Genomic DNA, 26,405 nt, shown 5'->3' with positions numbered 1-26,405 from the left:
TCCCAGTGTCTCGAACTCCTCCAGTTACGTTTGCACTAGAGGTGAAGAGTACAGACTGCGGGGTGTGTCCAGGGCTAGGCTTCCAGCATTGACATTACAATACAATGAAACATTAACCTTTCAGATGCCAGAACGGCCTGGGAAACATTGCAAAGGGCTATATCTGTAACACGCAGTGTGCTCCAGGCCGCCCTGGTAGAGGCGGATTTAAGCGGAGAAGTGCATGTTATAACAGGCCGAGGGGCTTCACACGGCCGGGCCGGGATATCCGCTTACAGACGCTCTCACCTTCCCCGGAATAGTACTCCGTGGGCACGATGTTTTCATCCCATATAATCTTCTCTGTGGGGTACAAGGGCATCTGGTTCAGCTGCTGGATCTGAGATATACGGCGCTCGTGCCGAGACACCTGCCAGGGGGAGGCCAGAAGATAAAGTTACCTCTCTGCCAGCGCCATGCAACTAGGGCCGCTGGCCCCTGAAGTGGGATGTGAAGTACCAGGTGTGTGTGACTATGGGTACCTCAACTTTTGCCTCTCGTACTCAAAATGAGATAATATCCTCTGAGAAGGAACTCGTCTGTTTTCTATTTATATATAGATTAACCAATCCAAATGCCCCATTCAGTACAGCTCCAGAATCCCACTATTAGGTATCACAGGTGGATCACGCATTGCAGAGAGCGGGGATCCTAATTATAATCCTCAGCAAATAACGGCAAGCGATAAGAGGCGACTTCCCCAGCACAGCTGGGAAACAGAGACTGTGCGTATTCTGCATACTGTGTATGTACAAGATGCTTATAACATGAGGTTTCCCGGATGAGAGACCAAGTAAGAATGACAACGTTACACTACGACACCGAGCTTTGCATTATTTACAACGGTAACTGTGATAATGTTGAGTAATATAGCAGGAGGCAGGATAGGCCAGACAGAGACGCCATGATTGGTTGTGTCTAACCGGGGGGGATTTCCTGCTCACCGTCCCTTCATAGCATTAACAAGGCCTCCTCTTACAGCACAAGACACAACCTAAATCGTAGAGCTAGGTGGCCCAATAAATAAATGATCCATTCTACAATGTACAACACTGTAAATCTCTCTGAACTAAATCGATCATAATCTAAACAAGGGGTGCGCAAACTAGGGTGGGCAAGATTTTCATGGGGGGCGCGGGCAGTTGCAGAGGCCCCACGCTCTTCCCCAAGGCATTTAAATTAAATGCCGGGGATCGCGTAAGGCCTCTGCAACTTACCTTAAGCGACGCGTCGCCCTAGCAATTCAGCGTCAACGTGACCCCGCAGTGTCATGACGCAGAAGACAAGATAAGGAGGGGGGCGCGAGAAGGGGGGGGAGAGCAGGCAGTGGGGCGCAGCGGGGGAAGTTTGCACACCCCTGATCTAAACTATAAAGCAGACATAGTAAGAGAACAGAACGATGCAGTCACAGGTTACAAGGAGCAGCGAGAGGTGTGAAGATACGGTACAGGGACAAATACGGACAACCGGCAAAGCCCACAAGAAACTTACCAACAGCTCCAAGAGAAACGCTTTGCCATAGATCGTTTCCTCTCCTTCAGCCAGAGCTGGCAGCAGGCAGAGGTAGGAGGCCACCCTGTGGAGTGTGTTGGGACTGCAACCCAAGAAATAATATCGGTAAAGCCATAGCTTGTCTGCATACAACAAAGGTGTTTAGATCGCACCTTTATATTACAGAGCATTTTACACATGCACATCACAGGCAGTGAGGTCTGGTGTGGAAGCCGCTGCACTGATCTGGGACATATTCCTGCAACGTGTGCACAGCACTGTATGCTCCGTAATGTTAGAAGTAAATACCCACAGGTAATAACAATATGAGCAGGCAGAAGACCGTGACATCTTGCGATCTAAGTGAGAGATACCAGCGTAAGATCGCCCTACAGGAAAGAATGATGCTGAGCACACTCAGGGAGCAATGGGTTAAAGTGGGCACTGGTTTATTTGCTCACCTCAGTGGTCCGAAGAATTTCACAAGCAATTCTCGTGTGTCCACAGCTGCCACGTTGGAGAGAGCGAAGTTATACAGCTCAGGGAAGTGAGCGAAGGCCGCCCTCTGCGGGGAGAAGCAAACAGCAAAGTGAGTCAGGGAAGTGAGCAAAGGCCGCCCTCTGAGGGGAGAAGCACACAGCAAAGTGAGTCAGGGAAGTGAGTGACAGCCGCCCTCTGAGGGGAGAAGCAAACAGCAAAGTGAGTCAGGGAAGTGAGTGACAGCCGCCCTCTGCGGGGAGAAGCACACAGCAAAGTGAGTCAGGGAAGTGAGTGACAGCCTCTCTCACAGGGGAGAAGCACACAGCAAAGTGAGTCAGGGATGTGAGTGACAGCCGCTCTGTGGGGGAGAAGCACACAGCAAAGTGAGTCAGGGAAGTGAGTGACAGCTGCCCTCTGAGGGGAGAAGCACACAGCAAAGTGAGTCAGGGAAGTGAGTGACAGCCGCTCTCGGAGGGGAGAAGCACACAGCAAAGTGAGTGATGGAAGTGAGTGACAGTCGCTCTCTCAGGGGAGCACACCGCAAAGCGAGTCAGGGAAGTGAGTGACAGCAGCTCTGTGAGGAGAAGCACACAGCAAAGTGAGTCATGGAAGTGAGTGACAGCCGCTCTCTCACGGGAGAAGCACACAGCAAAGTGAATCAGGGAAGTGAGTGACAGCAGCTCTGTGAGGAGAAGCACACAGCAAAGTGAGTCAGGGAAGTGAGTGACAGCCGCTCTCGGAGGGGAGAAGCACACAGCAAAGTGAGTCAGGGAAGTGAGTGACAGCCGCTTTCGGAGGGGAGAAGCACACAGCAAAGTGAGTGATGGAAGTGAGTGACAGCCGCTTTCGGAGGGGAGAAGCACACAGCAAAGTGAGTCCGCGTAACAGGAGGTTCTCACATATACACCTGTATATCTGGAGGGACACGTTAATCTTCCTCAGAATGAGAAGGCTGCTTTTTACTCATGGCTGCTTTATAATAGGTTGACCCAATACGTAGAGCAACGTTTCTGCTAAATTATCTTTATCCGTGCGAGCCAGAGGCAGTAACGCTGCTGCTTTAATTGGAAAAGATAATGAGCTAGTTTAATAACTAAACCCAGGAGGGACCTCAGAGCGCAGTCTGCTCCTCACACAACAGGCTGACAATCCGTCCCTCGCACTATACAGCGACAAAGAGAAGAGACCCCTGTCCCTTCATCCTGTCCCTCCCATTACAGGGCGATAGCGGAGCAGCCCTAATAAAGCACCAAGTAAGAGCGTCTCATGGCCGCACCTGCAGGGAGGTGATGCGATCGTAGTGAATGGCCGTCATCTCGTTCTCCGTCAGCGCGTTTCCCGTCTGGTCGTTGATTTCAAACCCAGAGTAGAATTTCAACATGTCCAGGAGCTGGAGGGAGACTCGGGTTAATAAGGGCCCCCGAATTAGATCAATCTTCTCCCCCTGCCCCCAACCTCTCGCCCCTCACCTGGGAGAAGAGATGTCCCTCCTGCTCCTGCTGGGAAAGGCTGGACAGGTAGCAATGAACAACCAGGTGAGAGTCATCTAACACCGTGCTAAACCAGCGCCGCGTGGGCAGCAGGGCCTGAGAGAGGAAGCGAGAGCGAGATAAGTAAGGGAGACGCGGGGAAGCAAGGCCTGAGAGAGGAAGCGAGAGCGAGATAAATAAGGGAGACGCGGGGAAGCAAGGCCTGAGAGAGGAAGCGAGAGCGAGATAAATAAGGGAGACGCGGGGAAGCAAGGCCTGAGAGAGGAAGCGAGAGCGAGATAAATAAGGGAGACGCGTGGAAGCAAGGCCTGAGAGAGGAAGCGAGAGCGAGATAAATAAGGGAGACGCGTGGGCAGCAAGGCCTGAGAGAGGAAGCGAGAGCGAGATAAATAAGGCAGACGCGGGGAAGCAAGGCCTGAGAGAGGAAGCGAGAGCGAGATAAATAAGGCAGACGCGGGGAAGCAAGGCCTGAGAGAGGAAGCGAGAGCGAGATAAATCAGGGAGACGCGGGGAAGCAAGGCCTGAGAGAGGAAGCGAGAGCGAGATAAATCAGGGAGACACGGGGAAGCAAGGCCTGAGAGAGGAAGCGAGTGTGAGATAAATAAGGGAGACGCGGGGAAGCAAGGCCTGAGAGAGGAAGCGATAGAGATAAATAAGGGAAACGCGGGGAAGCAAGGCCTGAGAGAGGAAGCGAGAGCAAGATAAATCAGGGAGACGCGGGGAAGCAGGGCCTGAGAGAGGAAGCGATAGCGAGATAAATAAGGGAGACGCGGGGAAGCAAGGCCTGAGAGAGGAAGCGATAGAGATAAATAAGGGAAACGCGGGGAAGCAAGGCCTGAGAGAGGAAGCGAGAGCAAGATAAATCAGGGAGACGCGGGGAAGCAGGGCCTGAGAGAGGAAGCGAGAGCGAGATAAATAAGGGAGACGCGGGGAAGCAAGGCCTGAGAGAGGAAGCGATAGAGATAAATAAGGGAAACGCGGGGAAGCAAGGCCTGAGAGAGGAAGCGAGAGCAAGATAAATCAGGGAGACGCGGGGAAGCAGGGCCTGAGAGAGGAAGCGATAGCGAGATAAATAAGGGAGACGCGGGGAAGCAAGGCCTGAGAGAGGAAGCGATAGAGATAAATAAGGGAAACGCGGGGAAGCAAGGCCTGAGAGAGGAAGCGAGAGCAAGATAAATCAGGGAGACGCGGGGAAGCAGGGCCTGAGAGAGGAAGCGAGAGCGAGATAAATAAGGGAGACGCGTGGGCAGCAAGGCCTGAGAGAGGAAGCGAGAGCGAGATAAATAAGGGAGACGCGTGGGCAGCAAGGCCTGAGAGAGGAAGCGAGAGCGAGATAAATAAGGGAAACGCGGGGAAGCAAGGCCTGAGAGAGGAAGCGAGAGCGAGATAAATAAGGGAGACGCGGGGAAGCAAGGCCTGAGAGAGGAAGCGAGAGCGAGATAAATAAGGGAGACGCGGGGAAGCAAGGCCTGAGAGAGGAAGCGAGAGCGAGATAAATAAGGGAGACGCGGGGAAGCAAGGCCAGAGAGAGGAAGCGAGAGCGAGATAAATAAGGGAGACGCGGGGAAGAGAGATTACACATGTAAAAAATGTGCAGTATTTTCAGAACATGATATCTAAGTACAGGCATACCCCGCATTAACGTACGCAATGGGACCGGAGCATGTATGTAAAGCGAAAATGTACTTAAAGTGAAGCACTGCATTTTTCCCACTTATCGATGCATGAACTGTACGGCAATCGTCCTATACGTGCATAACTGATGTAAATAACGCATTTGTAACAGGCTCTATAACATATATTTTCTTTAACTGTGCATGCAATGTCTTGTATATAATGTATGCCCTGTTCATTTATGTAACTGTATTTGTAACCATGTATAATTTGTTTTACTCTGTGCCCAGGACATACTTGAAAATGAGAGGTAACTCTCAATGTATTACCTCCTGGTAAAATATTTTATAAATAAATATATAGTCTCCCCACTTGCGCACAGCTTCGGTACAGGTAGGGAGCCGGTATTGCTGTTCAGGACGTGCTGACAGGCGCATGCGTGAGCTGCCGTTTGCCTATTGGGCGATATGTCCTTACTCGCGAGTGCACTTAAAGTGAGTGTCCTTAAACCGGGGTATGCCTGTAATACTGATCTGTGCAGCTGGAAACCTATGAAAATCTTGAATATTAAACATTGTAACCATTCTGATGTTGAAGTATATATAAACACACATTATTATTTTATGTCTAATGTATACATTATTTAACATTGTTGGATATATGTAACTGTATTTGTAACCATGTATTATTTGTCTTAACTCTGTGCCCAGGACATACTTGAAAACGAGAGGTAACTCTCAATGTATTACTTCCTAGTAAAATATTTTATAAATAAATAAATAAATAAATAATATGTATACAAACATCTGTTATTATTTGGTCTTAAAACAGGATACTCCTGTAGCTGCAGGATACTCGGTGTAACGAGCTGCAGGATACTCGGTGTAACGAGCTGCAGGATACTCGGTGTAACGAGCTGCAGGATACTCGGTGTTACGAGCTGCAGGATACTCGGTGTAACGAGCTGCAGGATACTCGGTGTAACGAGCTGCAGGATACTCGGTGTAACGAGCTGCAGGATACTCGGTGTAACGAGCTGCAGGATACTCGGTGTAACGAGCTGCAGGATACTCGGTGTAACGAGCTGCAGGATACTCGGTGTAACGAGCTGCAGGATACTCGGTGTAACGAGCTGTACCTCCAGGTCAATCATGAGTTCTATGAAACGCTCGCAGTAATGCACTTTGTCCATGGTAACCGGACCTAAAAAGAAGAAACGGAGGTCACCTTGGATTTATATTTCAGTGTCATATGGGGACGTTCCCGTCTCCGGTTTCCTATCACAGGTCTGGGGCTGGAGCAGCGCTAACACGCAGACTATTTCTGTCTCTGAGAATCTCGCCAATTATCCCCGCCGTGTCTTACTCCCATTGACATGAACAGAAATGATTTGTCCCAGACTTGCATTGGACCCGCAGAGAGGGAATAATGTGCCCCCCCCCCCCCCCCGGGTCGCAGGTGGGCGTTACCTGATGCTGGGATGGATCTCATCACCGAGAGGAACTTCTGGATGAGCTGCCACAAAAACGTCCTCTCCTGGGTGGCCCTGTAATTAAGTAAACACACATTTCTATACACAAACACACACACACAGCTTAGGGGCTGCTAAAAGAATTGTGCTTAAAACAGGTAGACAATGCTGCTGTGATTGCAACACGGCAGTGACGCGGGCCGAGTTATAGGGACACGGCAGTGACGCGGGCCGAGTTATAGGGACACGGCAGTGACGCGGGCCCAGTTACAGGGACACGGCAGTGACGCGGGCCCAGTTACAGGGACACGGCAGTGACGCGGGCCGAGTTATAGGGACACGGCAGTGACGCGGGCCCAGTTACAGGGACACAGCAGTGACGCGAGCCGAGTTATAGGGAAACGGGAGTGACACAGGCCGAGTTATAGGGACATGGCAGTGACGCGGGCTAGTTATAGGGACATGGCAGTGGCGCAGGCCGAGTTATATGGACACAGCAGTGACGCGGGCCGAGTTATAGGGACACAGCAGTGACGCGGGCCGAGTTATAGGGACACAGCAGTGACGCGGGCCCAGTTATAGAGACACAGCAGTGACGCGGGCTGAGTTATAGGGACATGGCAGTGACGCGGGCCCAGTTATAGGGACACAGCAGTGACGCGGGCTGAGTTATAGGGACATGGCAGTGACGCGGGCCGAGTTATAGGGACACGGAAGTGACGCGGGCCGAGTTATAGGGACACAGCAGTGACGTGGGCCGAGTTATAGGGAAACGGGAGTGACGCGGGCTGAGTTATAGGAACATTGCAGACCTCTTCTTGAAAGCACTGCCATACACAAGAGACCGCTTCAAAAACTCTACAGCTGAAAGGGAGAATTTACCAGTGATCTAATTTATTGAGCTTTTTAATGGGACAGGGTGTTCAATGGGCAGGAGATAACGGTGGGGCGTTGTGGTGCGCCACGTATAAGGGTTTGTGGGACCTAGCAGTACACGGCGCATAAGGGTTTGTGGGGCGTAGAAGTGTGCATGTGGAGCGTATAAGGGTTTGAGGGGCGTATAAGGGTTTGAGGGGCGTATAAGGGTTTGAGGGGCGTATAAGGGTTTGAGGGGCGTATAAGGGTTTGTGGGGCGTATAAGGGTTTGTGGGGCGTACAGTGACCGCGCCTTTCCGTCCATCTTCTCGTCATTCTTCTTTATGAGATTCCAGAACTTCTTCAGCTTTTGAGTCTTCTTCAGTTCCTGCTCCAGACGAGGCTGCAAGATACCGAGTACTCAATGCAAGAGCTGGGACCTGCACTCATCCACTGACCAATGCGTCCTACTGCGCGGGGACACGGGGACACGGGGACCCCTGGGACACGGGGAGCCCTGGGACACGGGGAGCCCTGGGACACGGGGAGCCCTGGGACACGGGGACCCCTGGGACACGGGGACCCCTGGGACGCGGGCGCAGAGATGCGGGGACCCCTGGGACACGGACGGTGAGATGCGGGGACCCCTGGGACACGGGCGCAGAGATGTGGGGACCCCTGGGACACGGGCACAGAGATGCGGGGACCCCTGGGACACGGGCGCAGAGATGTGGGGACCCCTGGGACACGGGCGCAGAGATGCGGGGACCCCTGGGACACGGGCGCAGAGATGCGGGGACCCCTGGGACACGGGCGCAGAGACGCGGGGACCCCTGGGACACGGGCGCAGAGACGCGGGGACCCCTGGGACACGGGCGCAGAGACGCGGGGACCCCTGGGACACGGGCGCAGAGACCCCTGGGACACGGGCACAGAGATGCGGGGACCCCTGGGACACGGGCACAGAGATGTGGGGACCCCTGGGACGCGGGCACAGAGATGCGGGGACCCCTGGGACACGGGCACAGAGATGCGGGGACCCCTGGGACGCGGGCGCAGAGATGCGGGGACCCCTGGGACACGGGCGCAGAGACGCGGGGACCCCTGGGACACGGGGACCCCTGGGACACGGGCACAGAGATGTGGGGACCCCTGGGACACGGGCACAGAGATGCGGGGACCCCTGGGACGCGGGCACAGAGATGCGGGGACCCCTGGGACGCGGGCGCAGAGATGCGGGGACCCCTGGGACGCGGGCGCAGAGACGCGGGGACCCCTGGGACACGGGCGCAGAGACGCGGGGACCCCTGGGACACGGGCGCAGAGACGCGGGGACCCCTGGGACACGGGGACCCCTGGGACACGGGCGCAGAGACGCGGGGACCCCTGGGACACGGGGACCCCTGGGACACGGGCGCAGAGACGCGGGGACCCCTGGGACACGGGGGCAGAGATGTGGGGACCCCTGGGACGCGGGGACCCCTGGGACACGGACGGTGAGACGCGGGGACCCCTGGGACGCGGGGACCCCTGGGACGCGGGCGCAGAGATGTGGGGACCCCTGGGACGCGGGCGCAGAGACGCGGGGACCCCTGGGACGCGGGCGCAGAGACGCGGGGACCCCTGGGACACAGGCGCAGAGACCCCTGGGACGCAGGCGCAGAGATGTGGGGACCCCTGGGACGCGGGGACCCCTGGGACGCGGGCGCAGAGATGCGGGGACCCCTGGGACGCGGGCGCAGAGACGCGGGGACCCCTGGGACGCGGGCGCAGAGATGCGGGGACCCCTGGGACACGGGCGCAGAGATGCGGGGACCCCTGGGACGCGGGCGCAGAGACGCGGGGACCCCTGGGACACGGGGACCCCTGGGACACGGGCGCAGAGATGCGGGGACCCCTGGGACACGGGCGCAGAGATGCGGGGACCCCTGGGACACGGGCGCAGAGACGCGGGGACCCCTGGGACACGGGCGCAGAGATGCGGGGACCCCTGGGACACGGGCGCAGAGACGCGGGGACCCCTGGGACGCGGGCGCAGAGACGCGGGGACCCCTGGGACGCGGGCACAGAGACGCGGGGACTGTGGATATAAGACGAGCCCCCGCAGTATTTCATGCAAGGCACGGCGGGTGAAGTCTCTGAGATGCGTCAGTGTCAGGGCTCTTCTGTATTTTATATATCAGGGTAACAAGACAAACCGCTATATCTGGATCAATTACTGGACATTTGCTAGACTTGGCCGTTACTGATTGGTAACGATCCATAAACAATGGTCCAAGTGTCTCGGACTTACTGGCTGCAGGCATGTCCACATGGGCAGCGAGATGAGCTGCTGGACCTGACCACGGATCAAATCCACTTCCTGCAACGAGACGGGCAGTCGCCCAGGAACAGGCAATAAGTCGCAGGCCTCTCCCGAAATCACAGCAACCAGTTTACAGACACAGATAAAAGATGACATGAAATCTGAAAAATTGGTCTGTATTGTTAAACTAAATCGGCAAATACAAATACAAAAGAAAGAAATGACAATGCCGTCATTCTCCATAGGAGAGGTTGGGGTGGCCACATGAGAACAACAAGTACTATTGGGCAATGGAAGTGCTGGCGTATTTGAGTCGCAGTGCGAGCGCCAGCGTTACTTGACGCGGCAATAGAAGGAAAAGGAACGGAGTGAGGGAAGTGTAGATATAAAAGACATGTGAAAAGGAGTGACTGGCAAGGGAGCCTGTAACTCCAAGGGTGACAATGTGCCAGGTCATTAAACCTACAGTCACCACTCAGGAACAAATCGCTGTACTTCTCTCAGTACCTCAGTGTGCTCAGCACTGGAGAGCATTTCTCTAGAAGGACATTCATTGGAGATTTTGCCAAGAAGTGTTACTAAAATGGTGCCTAGTCTACATCTTAAAACGTATCAGGAAAACTAAAATGTGCTCAACAAGTAACAGCGGAGAAGCGAGGGGGTTAGGGTTGAAACTTTTACATTTATCAAGGATTTCAACAAAATGCAGGAAAGTAGCATATTTCAGACAGAGAAATAAGAGGTCACGGCTCTGAAGCTGGAGTGTGGGAGGCTCGGGGGAGAGGCGAGGAAGGACTTCTGCACAGAAAGGGTGGTGAATGCATGGAATAGCCTCCCAGCAGAGGTGGTAGGAGCTAATACAGTGAGGGATTTCCAACACGCTCGAGGTAGACAAAGCTAAATATGAAAGAAACTTCGTATACATATGAGAATTTGGGTGCTCCAATGATTTTGGAATATATATATATATATATATATATATATATATATATATATATATATATATACACAGTCTTATTTCAATAGTCCTTATAATTTAGACTCCGGAGTAAGACTATTATGGAGTGGGTATTTGAGTGATAAACCAGTGAGATGAAAACATAATGTCTCCTGAAGAAAACAATCAAGGTGATGATGATGATGAATCAACCTGGTTTATCTCATTGGAGAAAAACTAAAACAATACCGGAGTTAAAGAACACTCTTCAAATAACAATTGAATAAATCTTACCCGCTCCTGCGCCTCCACGAGTCTATAATAGCGTGTCCAGCCACAAATGTAGCAATCCAATAGCCAAAGAGTTGTGCAACCTCCTACGCGTTTTGGACGTAACGTCCTGTAACAATGTCCGAAACGCGTAGGAGGTTGCACAACTCCTTTGGGCGATGTTTATTTTTTGAATAAAGAATACTACATTTTTACCACCTGGCTCCCTGGCAGTGCGCGGTTTTCTTCTTCTTTGGCTATTAAATATGAAAGAAAGCCCCAAGGATCAAATAAGGTCTTAGGTTTCACAGCAGATAGGCTACGTGGATTTTTTTCCCACCAATCAAATTCTATAGGGCACATACATCTAGTGGCGGTGCGCGCCATCGCCCTGACGCAGCGTGTCGGCACGGGTTATCACACTGACTTGAATGGGATTTAGCGCCAGAACGAGTGCGATAATTAATATCGCCACTTGAATGTTCCCCCATGTTTCTATGCATTTCACACAAATTAAAGACCATGCACAGTTTTGACAGTACAGGAATCCAACTGTTTTCATACCCAGTGCAATGTTTGCTGTTAACATGACCGTATTATTTAACCTGTTTACTGCCAGATTGGCCTGCAATGTAATGGGAAGTGGGTTAATGCGTGGGTCAGTGCAGAGGTTACCAGGCTGTTGAAGCAATGGTCTAGGAAGAGGAGCAGTACGGTGCGCTCGTGCAGGGTGAGGTCACTCCCCTCCTCCGCAGCCACAGACGCTTCCATGATACGCTTGAAGAAGAAAGGGAAATGCTCCGGCTTCTTCTTGAAGGTCTGTGAGCAGGAAATGAGGAGGTTACTGTAAAACCGGACACCCCAGGCTGAAGCACACACAAGGACCAACCACCTGACCAGTTTATCTCCAGGAATACATGGGGACACAAAGAGGTGGCCTAGAACTCCTCTCTGTTCCACTGATTAGTGATACACGGGATCGAGGGACCAGTAAGTCTATCCCAGTCAATGCAAGGCGAGTGTGTGACACAGAGAAGCTATTGCCCATGAGGTCTGTCTCCATCACCGTATGATGCAGTGACACGAAGACCTATGGAAAAGCTCAGCCTGAGGTCCCCTATGTGAGATGACCGGATCCTCATAGAAAGTTCTTACCTCCCAGGCAGGGACGTTCTCACGGAACTTCTCGTTCACCATGCAGCACACAGACATCAGGTAGGCCTTACTGGATACCTCAGGGGTGTAATTCAGCCACAGGTAGCTCTCCAAGTACTGGCTGTGACAAAAATGAGACGCGGAATGAAGTCTGTCTACAAACTGTTGCCTATAAACCCCAACACATGCTGTCCAAGTGCAATAAGAATGAGGGGTAATGAGATTTATCACAGGAAAGCAGAATCCTTCCAAACATGATGAGAACTTTGCAATGTGCTCACTCCTGATAGCAAAGGGGGTTAGGTACGGCCCTGTTTATCCATCATGGTGCATTGTGCGTATATGTATGTATGTATGTATGTATGTATGTATGTATGTATGTATGTATATATATATATATATATATATATATATATATATATATATATATATATATATATATGTCCTTTCCCAGAATCCCTTGCTGCAGTGGAAGTGCTGTATGATAATGGGGAAAGGCGGGGTTGCAGACCTGCCTAAGACATGCAGATGAGCATACAGTTATATTTGCATATTTGCTTTCCTGTGGAGGGTTTTTGTCACTTTTTTTACTCACCATAACTTAACTCCGTATTATGGTATAGCCTATCCCATAGCCTCTCTTGCATACCCAGTTAAAATCAACCCCACACTGATGAGACCCATCAAGGTCGAAACAGCTGTCTGTGGGTGGTTTTCTGGGTATGCATCTTAACCCTGGCTTTGCTCAAAGCTGTGACCATGCAGCAAGCTTAAGCCTATAGGGAACCATGTTAAAAATGGTTATTGAGGCAAAAAGTGACACTGTGTGCTCATTTGCATGTCATTTCCCAGAATCCCTTGCTGCAGTGGAAGTGCTGTATGCTGGGTGATAATGGGGAAAAGTGGGGTTGCAGACCTGCCTAAGACATGCAGATGAGCATACAGTTATATTTGCATATATATATATATATATATATATATATATATATATATATATATATATATATATATATATATATATATATATATATACACATATATATATATATATATATATATATATATATACACACATATATATATACACATATACATATACACATATATATATACACATATACATGTGACCCGCCTCAGCTGGTAACACCATAAACACCAAGTCCTTCGGTATACAAGTGCCCCTCCGAGTAACGTGGGAGCACTACGTGAGAAACGTAGTGACGTCAGGCCCTACGCGCTTCGTGTGTGTGTGTATGTGTGTGTGTGTCACTTTCCTACTACACACTGGACTTTAGGGGAAAGAAATATATGAAGAAACATGCTGGCAGTAACCCCACCAAACGCACCTGAATTCAAGCAGCATTATCTTCCTGATGGCAAACCTGCAGGGAAAGAGGAATTACAGGAAAGGTCTCCAAAAGCAAAGCTATTATAGCAGTAAGTTATTATTAAGTCTTGTTTTACATAAATAAAGCACAGGTGGAGTGACACAAAGTATGAAAAAGAAGTGATATTTGAGCAGAGTAAGTGGAATTACATGATGGACCCGGTCAGTGCTACAGAACAATGTGAAATAGGGAATACAATTCCTGACTAAATGGGACTCAGGAAGTTTATAGGCAATTTATTAAGTCCAATGCTTACTGTCCCGAATATGTAATAAGGGAAGGCCAGAGAAAAGTCTGGATCTTTCAACCCTTCCCACGTATATCCACTGGATTCTTACATCGTTTTTACTACAAAAAGTAACCTTACCTTGACTTTGAAATCTCCTTCCCATAAATATCTTCAATTACCTGTGAAAGATGTCACACAAAAAATATTGGAGAATTCTTGCACATATGGAAATTTTGATAACTGTTACAGAGGATGACTGCTTCCATTAATCTTTCATATTGCCCCATATAACTGCTTCCATTAATCTTTCATATTGCCCCATATAACTGCTTCCATTAATCTTTCATATTTCTCCATGTAACCGCTCCCACCAATTTGTATTGTTCCATATAACCTCTCCCTATAACTGCTATTGCTCCATATAGGCGCTCCCTACTGTACAATTCCTACTGCTTCATATAAGCGCTCCATACAAGTCCTCCTTTTGCCCCATATAACTCCAATTGTCCAAATATAACCTATAACGCCTACGTACATTTTACAGCACATTGGGGCCCTGCGGAGCAATATATTATTTATAAGAATTGTCACAGTACCTTACAATCAAAGGGCAGCTTCTTCTTGGCATTGGGGGCCCAGTATTTATTTGCCAACTGAAGGGAAATGAGAAGAAACATTGTTACATTAAATAGTCCTTGTTTTCCTTACACGGTGGAGATGAGGAGCAGATTATTGGTCTCCGTTCATAATGGTGAAAGGCAGGGTGCAGACCTGTCTGAGACATGTAAATGTGCTCACAAGTGATATTCTTTATAGCATATATATATATATATATATATATATATATATATATATATATATATATACACACACACACACACACACACACACACACACACACACACACACAAATATACATACACATACATATAGACATATACACACACTAGTCTTATAAAAGGAGATAACAGCAGCTATGTTTAATAGCAAAAATCAAATACATGGAGGCTGGTTACAATATGACAAGTGACGCCAGTGCCCAGTAAGGCAGGCAGAGAGAGAGAACGCAGAGCGCGGCAGGCAGAGAGAGAGAACGCAGAGCGCGGCAGGCAGAGAGAGAGAACGCAGAGCGCGGCAGGCAGAGAGAGAACGCAGAGCGCGGCAGGCAGAGAGAGAGAACGCAGAGCGCGGCAGGCAGAGAGAGAGAACGCAGAGCGCGGGAGGCAGAGAGAGAGAGAACGCAGAGCGCGGCAGGCAGAGAGAGAGAACGCAGAGCGCGGCAGGCAGAGAGAGAGAACGCAGAGCGCGGCAGGCAGAGAGAGAGAACGCAGAGCGCGGCAGGCAGAGAGAGAGAACGCAGAGCGCGGCAGGCAGAGAGAGAGAACGCAGAGCGCGGCAGGCAGAGAGAGAGAACGCAGAGCGCGGCAGGCAGAGAGAGAGAACGCAGAGCGCGGCAGGCAGAGAGAGAGAACGCAGAGCGCGGCAGGCAGAGAGAGAGAGAGAGAGAGACAGGCAGAGAGAGAGAGAGAGAGAGACAGGCAGAGAGAGAGAACGCAGAGAGCGGCAGGCAGAGAGAGAGAGAGAGACAGGCAGAGAGAGAGAGAGAGAGACAGGCAGAGAGAGAGAACGCAGAGCGCGGCAGGCAGAGAGAGAGAACGCAGAGCGCGGCAGGCAGAGAGAGAGAACGCAGAGCGCGGCAGGCAGAGAGAGAGAACGCAGAGAGCGGCGGGCAGAGAGAGAGAGAACGCAGAGCACGGCAGGCAGAGAGAAAACGCAGAGCGCGGCAGGCAGAGAGAGAGAGAACGCAGAGCGCGGCGGGCAGAGAGAAAACGCAGAGCGCGGCAGGCAGAGAGAGAGAACGCAGAGCGCGGCAGGCAGAGAGAGAGAACGCAGAGCGCGGCAGGCAGAGAGAGAGAACGCAGAGCGCGGCAGGCAGAGAGAGAGAACGCAGAGCGCGGCAGGCAGAGAGAGAGAACGCAGAGCGCGGCAGGCAGAGAGAGAGAACGCAGAGCGCGGCAGGCAGAGAGAGAGAACGCAGAGCGCGGCAGGCAGAGAGAGAGAACGCAGAGCGCGGCAGGCAGAGAGAGAGAACGCAGAGCGCGGCAGGCAGAGAGAGAGAACGCAGAGCGCGACAGGCAGAGAGAGAGAACGCAGAGCGCGACAGGCAGAGAGAGAGAGAACGCAGAGCGCGACAGGCAGAGAGAGAGAGAGAACGCAGAGCGCGACAGGCAGAGAGAGAGAGAGAACGCAGAGCGCGACAGGAAGAGAGAGACAGAACGCAGAGCGCGACAGGCAGAGAAAGAGAGAACGCAGAGCGCGACAGGCAGAGCGAGAGAGAACGCAGAGCGCGACATGCAGAGCGAGAGAGAACGCAGAGCGCGACATGCAGAGAGAGAGAGAACGCAGAGCGCGGCAGGCAGAGAGACAGAACGCAGAGCGCGGCAGGCAGAGAGAGAGAGAACGCGGAGCGCGGCAGGCAGAGAGAGAGAGAACGCAGAGCGCGACAGGCAGAGAGAGAGAGAACGCAGAGCGCGGCAGGCAGAGAGAGAGAACGCAGAGCGCGGCAGGCAGAGAGAGAGAACGCAGAGCGCGACAGGCAGAGAGAACGCAGAGCGCGGCAGGCAGAGAGACTACGCAGAGTGCGACAGGCAGAGAGACAACGCAGAGCGCGACAGGCAGAGAGAGAGACAGAACGCAGAGCGCGACAGGCAGAGAGAGAGAACGCAGAGCGCGGCAGGCAGAGAGAGAGAACGCAGAGCGCGGCAGGCAGAGAGAGAGAGAGAACGCAGAGCGCGACAGGAAGAGAGAGACAGAACGCAGAGCGCGACAGGCAGAGAAAGAGAGAACGCAGAGCGCGACAGGCAGAGCGAGAGAGAACGCAGAGCGCGACATGCAGAGCGAGAGAGAACGCAGAGCGCGACATGCAGAGAGAGAGACAGAACGCAGAGCGCGGCAGGCAGAGAGAGAACGCAGAGCGCGGCAGGCAGAGAGAGAGAACGCAGAGCGCGACAGGCAGAGAAAGAGAGAACGCAGAGCGCGACAGGCAGAGAGAGAGAACGCAGAGCGCGGCAGGCAGAGAGAGAGAGAACGCAGAGCGCGGCAGGCAGAGAGAGAGAGAACGCAGAGCGCGACAGGCAGAGAGAGAGAGAACGCAGAGCGCGGCAGGCAGAGAGAGAGAGAACGCAGAGCGCGGCAGGCAGAGAGAGAGAGAACGCAGAGCGCGGCAGGCAGAGAGAGAGAACGCAGAGCGCGGCAGGCAACGAGAGAGAGAACGCAGAGCGCGGCAGGCAGAGCGAGAGAGAACGCAGAGCGCGGCAGGCAGAGAGACAACGCAGAGCGCGACAGGCAGAGAGAGAGACAGAACGCAGAGCGCGGCAGGCAGAGAGAGAGAACGCAGAGCGCGGCAGGCAGAGAGAGAGAACGCAGAGCGCGGCAGGCAGAGAGAGAGAACGCAGAGCGCGGCAGGCAGAGAGAGAGAACGCAGAGCGCGGCAGGCAGAGAGAGAGAACGCAGAGCGCGGCAGGCAGAGAGAGAGAACGCAGAGCGCGGCAGGCAACGAGAGAGAACGCAGAGCGCGGCAGGCAGAGAGAGAGAGAACGCAGAGCGCGCCAGGCAGAGAGAGAGAGAACGCAGAGCGCGGCAGGCAGAGAGAGAGAACGCAGAGCGCGGCAGGCAGAGAGAGAGAACGCAGAGCGCGGCAGGCAGAGAGAGAGAACGCAGAGCGCGGCAGGCAGAGAGAGAGAACGCAGAGCGCGGCAGGCAGAGAGAGAAAGCAGAGCGCGGCAGGCAAAGAGAGAGAACGCAGAGCGCGGCAGGCAGAGAGAGAGAACGCAGAGCGCGGCAGGCAGAGAGAGAGACAGGCAGAGAGAGAGAACGCAGAGCGCGGCAGGCAGAGAGAGAGAACGCAGAGCGCGGCAGGCAGAGAGAGAGAGAGAGACAGGCAGAGAGAGAGAACGCAGAGCGCGGCAGGCAAAGAGAGAGAACGCAGAGCGCGACAGGCAGAGAGAACGCAGAGCGCGACAGGCAGAGAAAGAGAACGCAGAGCGCGACAGGCAGAGAGAGAGAACGCAGAGCGCGGCAGGCAGAGAGAGAGAACGCAGAGCGCGGCAGGTAGAGAGAGAACGCAGAGCGCGGCAGGCAGAGAGAGAGAACGCAGAGCGCGGCAGGCAGAGAGAGAACGCAGAGCGCGGCAGGCAGAGAGAGAGAACGCAGAGCGCGGCAGGCAGAGAGAGAGAACGCAGAGCGCGGCAGGCAGAGAGAGAGAACGCAGAGCGCGGCAGGCAGAGAGAGAGAACGCAGAGCGCGACAGGCAGAGAGAGAGAACGCAGAGCGCGGCAGGCAGAGAGAGAGAACGCAGAGCGCGGCAGGCAGAGAGAGAACGCAGAGCGCGACAGGCAGAGAGAGAACGCAGAGCGCGGCAGGCAGAGAGAGAGAACGCAGAGCGCGGCAGGCAGAGAGAGAGAACGCAGAGCGCGGCAGGCAGAGAGAGAGAACGCAGAGCGCGACAGGCAGAGAGAGAGAACGCAGAGCGCGGCAGGCAGAGAGAGAGAGAGAGAGAGACAGGCAGAGAGAGAGAGAGAGAGAGAGAGAGGCAGAGAGAGAGAACGCAGAGCGCGACAGGCAGAGAGAGAGAACGCAGAGCGCGGCAGGCAGAGAGAGAAAGCAGAGCGCGGCAGGCAGAGAGAGAACGCAGAGCGCGGCAGGCAGAGAGAACGCAGAGCGCGGCAGGCAGAGAGAGAGAACGCAGAGCGCGGCAGGCAGAGAGAGAGAACGCAGAGCGCGGCAGGCAGAGAGAGAGAACGCAGAGCGCGGCAGGCAGAGAGAGAGAACGCAGAGCGCGGCAGGCAGAGAGAGAGAACGCAGAGAGCGGCAGGCAGAGAGAGAGAGACAGGCAGAGAGAGAGAGAGAGAGACAGGCAGAGAGAGAGAGCGAGAGACAGGGGGAGAGAGAGAGAGAGAGTGACAGGTAGAGCGAGAGACAGGCAGAGAGAGAGAACTCAGAGCGCGGCAGGCAGAGAGAGAGAGACAGGCAGAGAGAGAGAGAGAGAGAGAGAGAGACAGGCAGAGAGAGAGAGCGAGAGACAGGCAGAGAGAGAGAGAGAGAGAGTGACAGGTAGAGCGAGAGACAGGCAGAGAGACAGAATGCAGAGCGCGACAGGCAGAGAGAGACAGCCAGAGCGGGGCAGAGCAGCGACACGCAGTCTCTTGCCCCCACCCCCGGGGGCTCCTCACCTGGGTGACAAACTCCGCGTTCATCTGAGTCACTGTGGGGGTCAGCACGTTCCGGGGGGTCCGGGTCTCCATGGTAACAGACGGGGAAGGGAAACCAGGACAAGCGTGGGACAGAGCAACGCACCGGCGACACCCGAACCGGAAGTGCTCCCAGGAGGGAGGGGAAGTGACATCAAGACAAAGCGACAACCTGTACAGGAGAAGGAACGCAATGCTCAGGCTACAGCGCCATCAGGTGTCTCAGAGAGAGAACTGCAGAGCTGTACGTGCCCTGCAGAGCATTGCAGACAGACAGCTCTGCAGAGCATTGCAGACAGAGTTCTGATGAGTATTGCAGAGATAGAGCCCTGCAGAACATTGCAGACAGACAGCGGTGCAGAGCATTGCAGACAGAGTTCTGCTGAGTATTGCAGAGATAGAGCCCTGCAGAACATTGCAGACAGACAGCGGTGCAGAGCATTGCAGACAGAGTTCTGCTGAGTATTGCAGAGATAGAGCCCTGCAGAACATTGCAGACACACAGCTCTGCAGAACATTGCAGACAGAGCTCTACAGAGTATTGCTGTGGGCTGGAGAGGTTCTACCTGCTTGCTTGTATGTATTTGTATATCACAGCTCCCAGAGATATTTGGAGTCAAATATACTCTGTATAAGGGTCTTGGTCATTTGAGGTGGTTTCACTCACTGGAAGACGGGCTGCACATACACACTCTGTGTCTCACTCATTGGCAGGTGATCTCACAGGAAGGCCTGCAGCCTGTTCATTCCATTGCGGCACTTATACAGAATGAGTCTCACTCACCTGAAGATCCCACAGATTTCACTTACCTGGGTCTTTTAATCACCTCTCCATATAAAGCGTATCTGTTAAAATGTACATTGGGTACATTACTGGCCAACGGTAATGAAAAGGTTAACAACATGAAACAGATAAGTCTATTGGGACAAAAATAAAATGTTTATTTCAAGTCATGGTTCACATGCTTCATGAACACTGCGTAAGAAAAACATCAACAGAATGGGATTAGAAATTAGAAATACCAGCAAAGTTATGACAGAGAAGCCTTCTCAAACAGAGCAGACATCTGTATATATGAACATGCAGCCAATGTCAGCATGTTAAACTGAAAAAAAATAATGGGGTTATACACAACAGAAAAGATGCCACATTAAGACAGAAATCAGGGATACCAGAAAGTAGCTGCTCAGGAAACAAGAATTCAAACACTTGTGTATTCTTGGCAGACTCAAGCTAAACCAAGCCAATGCTAGTACAGGACGTCTCGTCTGTGCTTCACAAGACCCTCAGGTTAAAGTAAGAACAATATGAATAAACCGTGATTAAGATGGAGTGATGGTTTTAAATAGAAATACTACAAAGGTCACTTGTAAATATAACAGAAAATCGAATAATTGGATGTAAAATACATCTTGTTATTTTGTATTTCTAAAATCTGAAGATTAAAGGTTTTATGGAAATAACAAACAAAAAAGAGGAGCGTTAGCCAGAGAAAAAGAAGATAAAATAAGTAAAAAAATAAGTAATACTGTAATTTCTTTATCACCAGACAGCCAGCGGAGCGAAGAAGAGGAACATGCAATGGTGGTGGGACATTGAAAACACAACATAGGTCTGACCATGTGTTGCCCCAGCCAATACGCACGCAAATACTGGAGTTAGCAGGATATATACCAAGTGAATTCCCACATAAAAACTGTGTTATTTTGTGTGTGTGTTAGGCAGCGATTATAGTGCAGACCGAGCGCAATGAGTCGTGTGCGCCTGTCGCCCGAGCGATGCGTGAACTCTGATGGGGAGGCGTGGCCGTGACGTCACCAGGCTGGTTCGCCCTCATTAGCTGAACCACTCAGGTGACGCGTCCGTCGTTTGAAAAAACAAAATCATTTGTCTCTTCAACAATTCTGCTGCGCGGTCGCGCTTCCTAGCTCGAATGGTTATGCGCACTATGGCCGGCCTGATAGAGGTGCTGTATGTTGTTCGCGCCCACTATAAACACAGCCTTACATGTATTAAGATCCATAAATGCATAAACTATTTTGTGGGTGCTGCACATACAAAATTGGTAACATACATAACCATCATGTAAAAATGTATACACCCAGGGCACCCCTAATCCCAGCCTCCATGCAGGACATAAGATCCTTTGTTTACTCCAGTTTGGACCTGGTAATATTTACTGAAGTACAAAACAGGAGGGAAATGAGGGGAAACGATTTATGGATATTGGCACGTTCTTTTAGAACGTTTGTCAAGTTACGAACACCTCTTACTGCCAGACTGGGTAAACTGTTGGCAGAAGCGACAGAGGTAGGCACGTATATGCTCCGTGTCAATGTGACATCCAGTGACAGCTTTGTTACCCTCATACACAGTCTAATATCAGTTGGCAGCAATAGGATTTAGTATACTTGAAATGGTATAATGCAGGGGTTGCCGACTTCAGTCCTCAAGGGCCACCAACAGATCAGGTTATAAGGATATCCCTGCTTCAGCACAGGTGTCTCAATCAGTGAGCCACCTGTGCTGAAGCAGGGATATCCTGAAAAACTGACCTGTTGGTGGCCCTTGAGGACCGGAGTTGGCCAGTCCTGGTATAGTATGTCTATAAGGGTACAATCTGTTGCATAGAGTTGGCTGTAATTGTCATATTGGCTATGGAGGCAACTAGGCTGTTTTACAGGTTGCGACACCTTTTAATTGACCAACAATTAATCCGTGGATGATTTTGTACACGCGTTTTCCAGACGTCACACACCCCTTGAGAAAGATCCCTCTGCGGGATCGAAACATCGGATTAGGCGTCTATATGCTGAATATACCTTTTGGAATCTTGGACTGAGTGCTGTCTTTATTTATCTTTTACAAAAACGGTAATATTTCTTATATTATTTTTATAAGACAGGCACCTACACTTTTAAGTGCTATTTGGGGTGCCAGCTACAACTATATATATATACATATATATATATATATATATATACATATATATATATATATATATATATATATATATACATATACACACACACACACACACACACACACACACACACACACACACACACACACACACACACACACACACACACACACACACACACACACACACACACATATATAAAACTTTTTTTTTAATTCTTGTTGATCAGTGAAAATATATCAATGGCAAGGACAGAGACTACCATGTTAGCACAGAGAGTAGACAGGAAAAAAAAGTGTAGAAAAAAAAAGTACAAAAGGTAAAAGTGATACTTTTAATGGCTAACTGGTGTTTAAAAAGAGTGCCAGCATTCGGCAACACCCAGATCCATTCTTTGGGTAAATTCTTCCCTAAAGAAGGGGTTAGGGTTCCTTACAATGCATCTGATCTCAGTCGCGCTATTAGAGAGAGTTGGGGTTCCTTACAATGCATCTGATCTCAGACACGCTATTAGAGAGGGTTGGGGTTCCTTACAATGCATCTGATCTCAGTCGCGCTATTAGAGAGAGTTGGGGTTCCTTACAATGCATCTGATCTCAGACACGCTATTAGAGAGAGTTGGGGTTCCTTACAATGCATCTGATCTCAGACACGCTATTAGAGAGGGTTGGGGTTCCTTACAATGCATCTGATTTCAGACACGCTATTAGAGAGGGTTGGGGTTCCTTACAATGCATCTGATTTCAGACACGCTATTAGAGAGGGTTGGGGTTCCTTACAATGCATCTGATTTCAGACACGCTATTAGAGAGGGTTGGGGTTCCTTACAATGCATCTGATTTCAGACACGCTATTAGAGTGGTTCGGGGTTCCGCAGAAATTCACAATATAATTATATGGTTCCTTGACCAAAAAAAAAAAGGTTGAAAACCCCTGCACTTTTACTTTACTTTTGTTTGTTTTATTACAACAACAAAAAAATTTGTGCCTACACGAAGGAATCCACAAGGGGTGTGTTGCAAATCAATGATCCATCAAGGTAAACATACTTTATCTCTGTCTTCAATCTGAACGCCTAATAAATATACAGCTTTGTTGTATACGGCAGCAACAAGGATACCGAAAATGATACAAAAACATTTTTTTTAATGGGATTGTTCTGCCCAATTTCTTTAAAATAATATGGACCATGTTGCTGGGCCTGTAATTTAAGATATAATTGCTGTTTTAAATTAATAGATATAACTTGTCTGATTCACTACCCACAAGGATATCGGGGTTCCTCACCCACCCCTGGCCTAGTCCATCATGCGGGTGTGTGTGAGCCGGTGCCTTTTCAGGTGGGGGTCCTGTCGAAAGGTTTTGCCGCAGTCCAAGCACTCGAAAGGTCTCTGTCCTGCGTGCATTAGATAGTGTCGCTCCAGCTTGGAAGGGGACTTGAAGTTTTTGGTGCACTCGCTGCATTTGTAGCTCTTCTGAACCCCCCGGGTTCTCAATGGTCGCGGGGGACGGTCCAGATGGGACTCTGCAGAGTGACCGCTCTGCACAGCAGTCGGGGGTTTCCGGCGTGGCACCTGCTGAAACCTATGGGTGTCTACAAACACGTCTGCAGCATCTACTTCCACCTTTATATCTGGGACGTGGTAGGGGATTGATGGATCATGGTCTTGGATATTTTCCAGAGGACTTGTGAAATAAGTAGAGTCTTGCGAGAGTTTGTAGCCCGTGTGCTCCCGCTGCTGAGCAATCACCTGACACAAGTCTCTGAGTGTCCCCTGTGACCTGTCCAAAGCAGCCTTCTCTGTGTGAGTCACTTGGTGCCTTTTCAGGTGAGCGGACTGCCGGAAATGTTTCCCGCACATGGTACATGTGAAGGGCTTCTGCCCTGTGTGGATAAGGTAATGTCTGCGCAGCTTGGACATGGAGGGGAAAACCTTCTCACACTGGTCACACCTGCTCACATTGTGTCTCTGAAACACAACCACCTGATCACCCTGGAGTGTGTCGCTGTGAACCACAGGCTCCCTTTGGTCTGAGATACAGAAAGCATCAGTATTGTTCTCAACAGCGGCCCCCTCCCCAAGCAATCCATGGAAGCGAATTCCTAGTTCTTGGTTCCGAAAGTGTCTCTGCAGGTACATCTGCGCCTGTCCCATCTCATGCGTCAGGGCTTTCCCTCTCCTTTGAGGCAGCTTAATGATACTCAGGGAGGCACCAAGCTCATGAACTTGGTCACTCGTCTGCAGGTGCTCTGTTCCTTCAAACGGTTCTGTTTTGAAAAAACTTCCGATAGGTACGGAGGGCACTGCAAGTCTCTCCTCCTCAGCAGGCTTCAGCCGGGCTGGATGCCTAGTTCTCTGTCTGGCAGATCCTCCAGTGAAACTTCTCCTTGTATACCTGACCGTTGTTCCATCTTCTGTTATAAAACAGGTGTGCGTGTCCAGAACTTGCTGAGTCTCAAAGCACTGCTCACAAGAGGGACACTGGAATGGGATCACGTACACAGAGCAGACTTCGCTGGGCTCCTCCTTCACACCCTGACAGAATTCCCTGTCTCCCTGAGCTGTGGGCCTGGAGCCCCTGACTTTGCATAAAACGTTAGGGAAGTAGACCTGGCATGTGTGGGCCTCTTCATGCTTGAGAAGTTTCCCTGGGGTCTTGAAGGCCTTGAGGCAGAGGCTACATTGGAAGGGCCTCTCCTGAGTGTGTGTGAGCTGGTGGATCTTCAGGTGAACCTTCTGTCGGAATGATTTCCCACAGAGAGCACAGGAGAAGGGTTTCTGGCCTGTGTGAATGAGCAGATGCCTCTCCAACTTTGAGTGAGATGGAAACACCTTATCACACCTCTCACACTTCTGAGCTTCAAGTTTCCTGCTAGCGGTGACATTCACAAAGTCACACTGATGCAGCAGCCACTTATCTTCCGTGGCAAAAGACCTCCGGCAACCAGAACAATAAACAGACGCAAAGCGGCGTCTCTTCTGACGGGCGGCTAATGGCTTCTTGGCTGGTTTTGCTTCACTTAGGGGTTTTTCGTTATGCAGCTGCTGGTGCTTTAAAAATGTCACCAAGTTTTTAAAGTGCCTGTGACAAACGTTACACTGGAAAGGCAGCGTGTGGGTTAGCTTGTGTCTTTCTAGGTGCACCAGCTGCCGGAAGGTCTTGGTGCAGGCCTGGCATTGGAAGGGCTTCTGTCCGGTGTGGGTGAGGTAATGCCTGGCTAGTTTGGAGGGGGTCTCAAATTGTTTTGGGCATGTGTCACAGCTGTAGGGCCTCTTCCTGGGTATCCTGCACTGCTGGGACTTTAACATCTTCTCTGTGAGGGTGTCAGCTGCACGAACAGGCTTCTGAAGTCAGGTTTCACATGAGGCCATTGAAGGGCGCAGCGAGGGGCACATAGTTATTGTGTCTTGGAATTCAAGGTCCCAAATACTGCAAAAATATGGGATAATTGTCACACACATGAAGAATAATTTGTCATTTGCAACAGGGCAAATCTGGAGGGGGAGGCTAACCTCGTTTTCTGCTTCCTAAAGTTGTAGCTGGCCTCGTCCTCTCTGAAGGCTGTTCTGGATTTTCACCCTGGGGGGGAGGCTGTCTTTGGATTCTCTCTGTTGGCTGCAGCTGTTATCTTTATTTGGGATTCTTCTCTCTGGAGGCTGTAGCTAGCCTCCTCTCTGTCTCTATCTCTGGAGGGTATTGATGCCCTCCTCTCTTAGTTATTCTCTTCTGTCAGGGTGAGCTGAGGACAGCAACTGAGCAGCCATAATCTGCACCCGGAAGAGCCTCTGCCTGCTGGGCTGTCAGCTCTGACATCATAAGACAGGGCCTGAAACCTCAGTGGCCTGGAACCTCAGTGGCCATCTTTGATTTGGGCAAAGCGCCCATCACTGCCTCTAGTGGTTGTTTAGATATCAACTGTCCAGTGTCTCACCAATTCAGTCATTTTACTGATTATTAATCTCAGACTTCAGCTGTCTCATTGATAAAAAAAACAGTACTATTAAAAACGTTTCTAGTAGGAGAGACTGTTTCCTCATAAGACATATTCACTGAGAATGCAAGTGACTGAACATAATTATATATCTTGATCTACCTTCACTGCATGAGTCTGTCTCCCAATACTTAGATTGCAAGCTGTTTTGGCACCTTCCTATCAGAGGCCGTCTGTGTAACACTGTGATAACAAGTGAATCAGGAGGGTGTCTGTGCCAAGGTGCACACACATTCCCATCCTGCCACAGTGAGAGATGGATGAGGGACGCACAACACAGGTTGGCCCGGTTTAAACTGGTGACAGACAACACCACACACCTATTAACCCCTTCTCGCCAACGCCTGGCAGGTTCCTCCCGCTATACAGAATGCTTCCCAGTGTATGCAGCTCAAATAATTCTGCTTACCCCCTTTTGGGCCTGCAAAGCCTCGGACACGGAACAGTCTGATGCTGCAAATAATGATATTCACCGTAAAAACAAACTTTTGTTATATTGTAGCAAGGTTTTCTG

At 51.2% G+C, this 26,405-nt stretch overlaps 2 protein-coding genes across 2 annotated transcripts in view; both read right to left on the bottom strand.

Moving 5' to 3' along the window:
• Positions 1-19,132, bottom strand: part of AQR (aquarius intron-binding spliceosomal factor) — a 51,128-nt gene extending 31,996 nt beyond the window's left edge. The window contains 15 exon segments of the mRNA XM_075584686.1: positions 289-409; positions 1,531-1,633; positions 1,992-2,095; positions 3,287-3,400; positions 3,480-3,596; positions 6,253-6,317; positions 6,584-6,660; positions 7,743-7,843; positions 9,734-9,802; positions 11,628-11,771; positions 12,108-12,228; positions 13,454-13,489; positions 13,863-13,903; positions 14,321-14,377; positions 18,956-19,132. Of these exon segments, the coding sequence (XP_075440801.1) occupies positions 289-409; positions 1,531-1,633; positions 1,992-2,095; positions 3,287-3,400; positions 3,480-3,596; positions 6,253-6,317; positions 6,584-6,660; positions 7,743-7,843; positions 9,734-9,802; positions 11,628-11,771; positions 12,108-12,228; positions 13,454-13,489; positions 13,863-13,903; positions 14,321-14,377; positions 18,956-19,027 (1,342 nt within the window). The 5' untranslated portion in view covers positions 19,028-19,132.
• Positions 19,133-22,023: 2,891 nt separating this feature from the next.
• On the bottom strand, positions 22,024-25,692 carry ZNF770 (zinc finger protein 770). Its single transcript, XM_075584684.1, has 2 exons — positions 25,413-25,692; positions 22,024-25,329 (listed from the first exon to the last, which is right to left on the bottom strand). Exon 2 carries the CDS (start codon positions 25,206-25,208, stop codon positions 23,196-23,198), a length of 2,013 nt encoding a protein of 670 aa, XP_075440799.1. The 5' UTR covers positions 25,209-25,329; positions 25,413-25,692; the 3' UTR covers positions 22,024-23,195.
• Positions 25,693-26,405: the final 713 nt, after the last annotated feature.

Source organism: Ascaphus truei, unplaced genomic scaffold (assembly GCF_040206685.1).
Source record: "Ascaphus truei isolate aAscTru1 unplaced genomic scaffold, aAscTru1.hap1 HAP1_SCAFFOLD_709, whole genome shotgun sequence".
Taxonomy (NCBI): Eukaryota; Metazoa; Chordata; class Amphibia; order Anura; family Ascaphidae; genus Ascaphus; species Ascaphus truei.
Note: the sequence above shows the minus strand (reverse complement) of the source record. Positions and strands in the feature narration are given on the sequence as shown.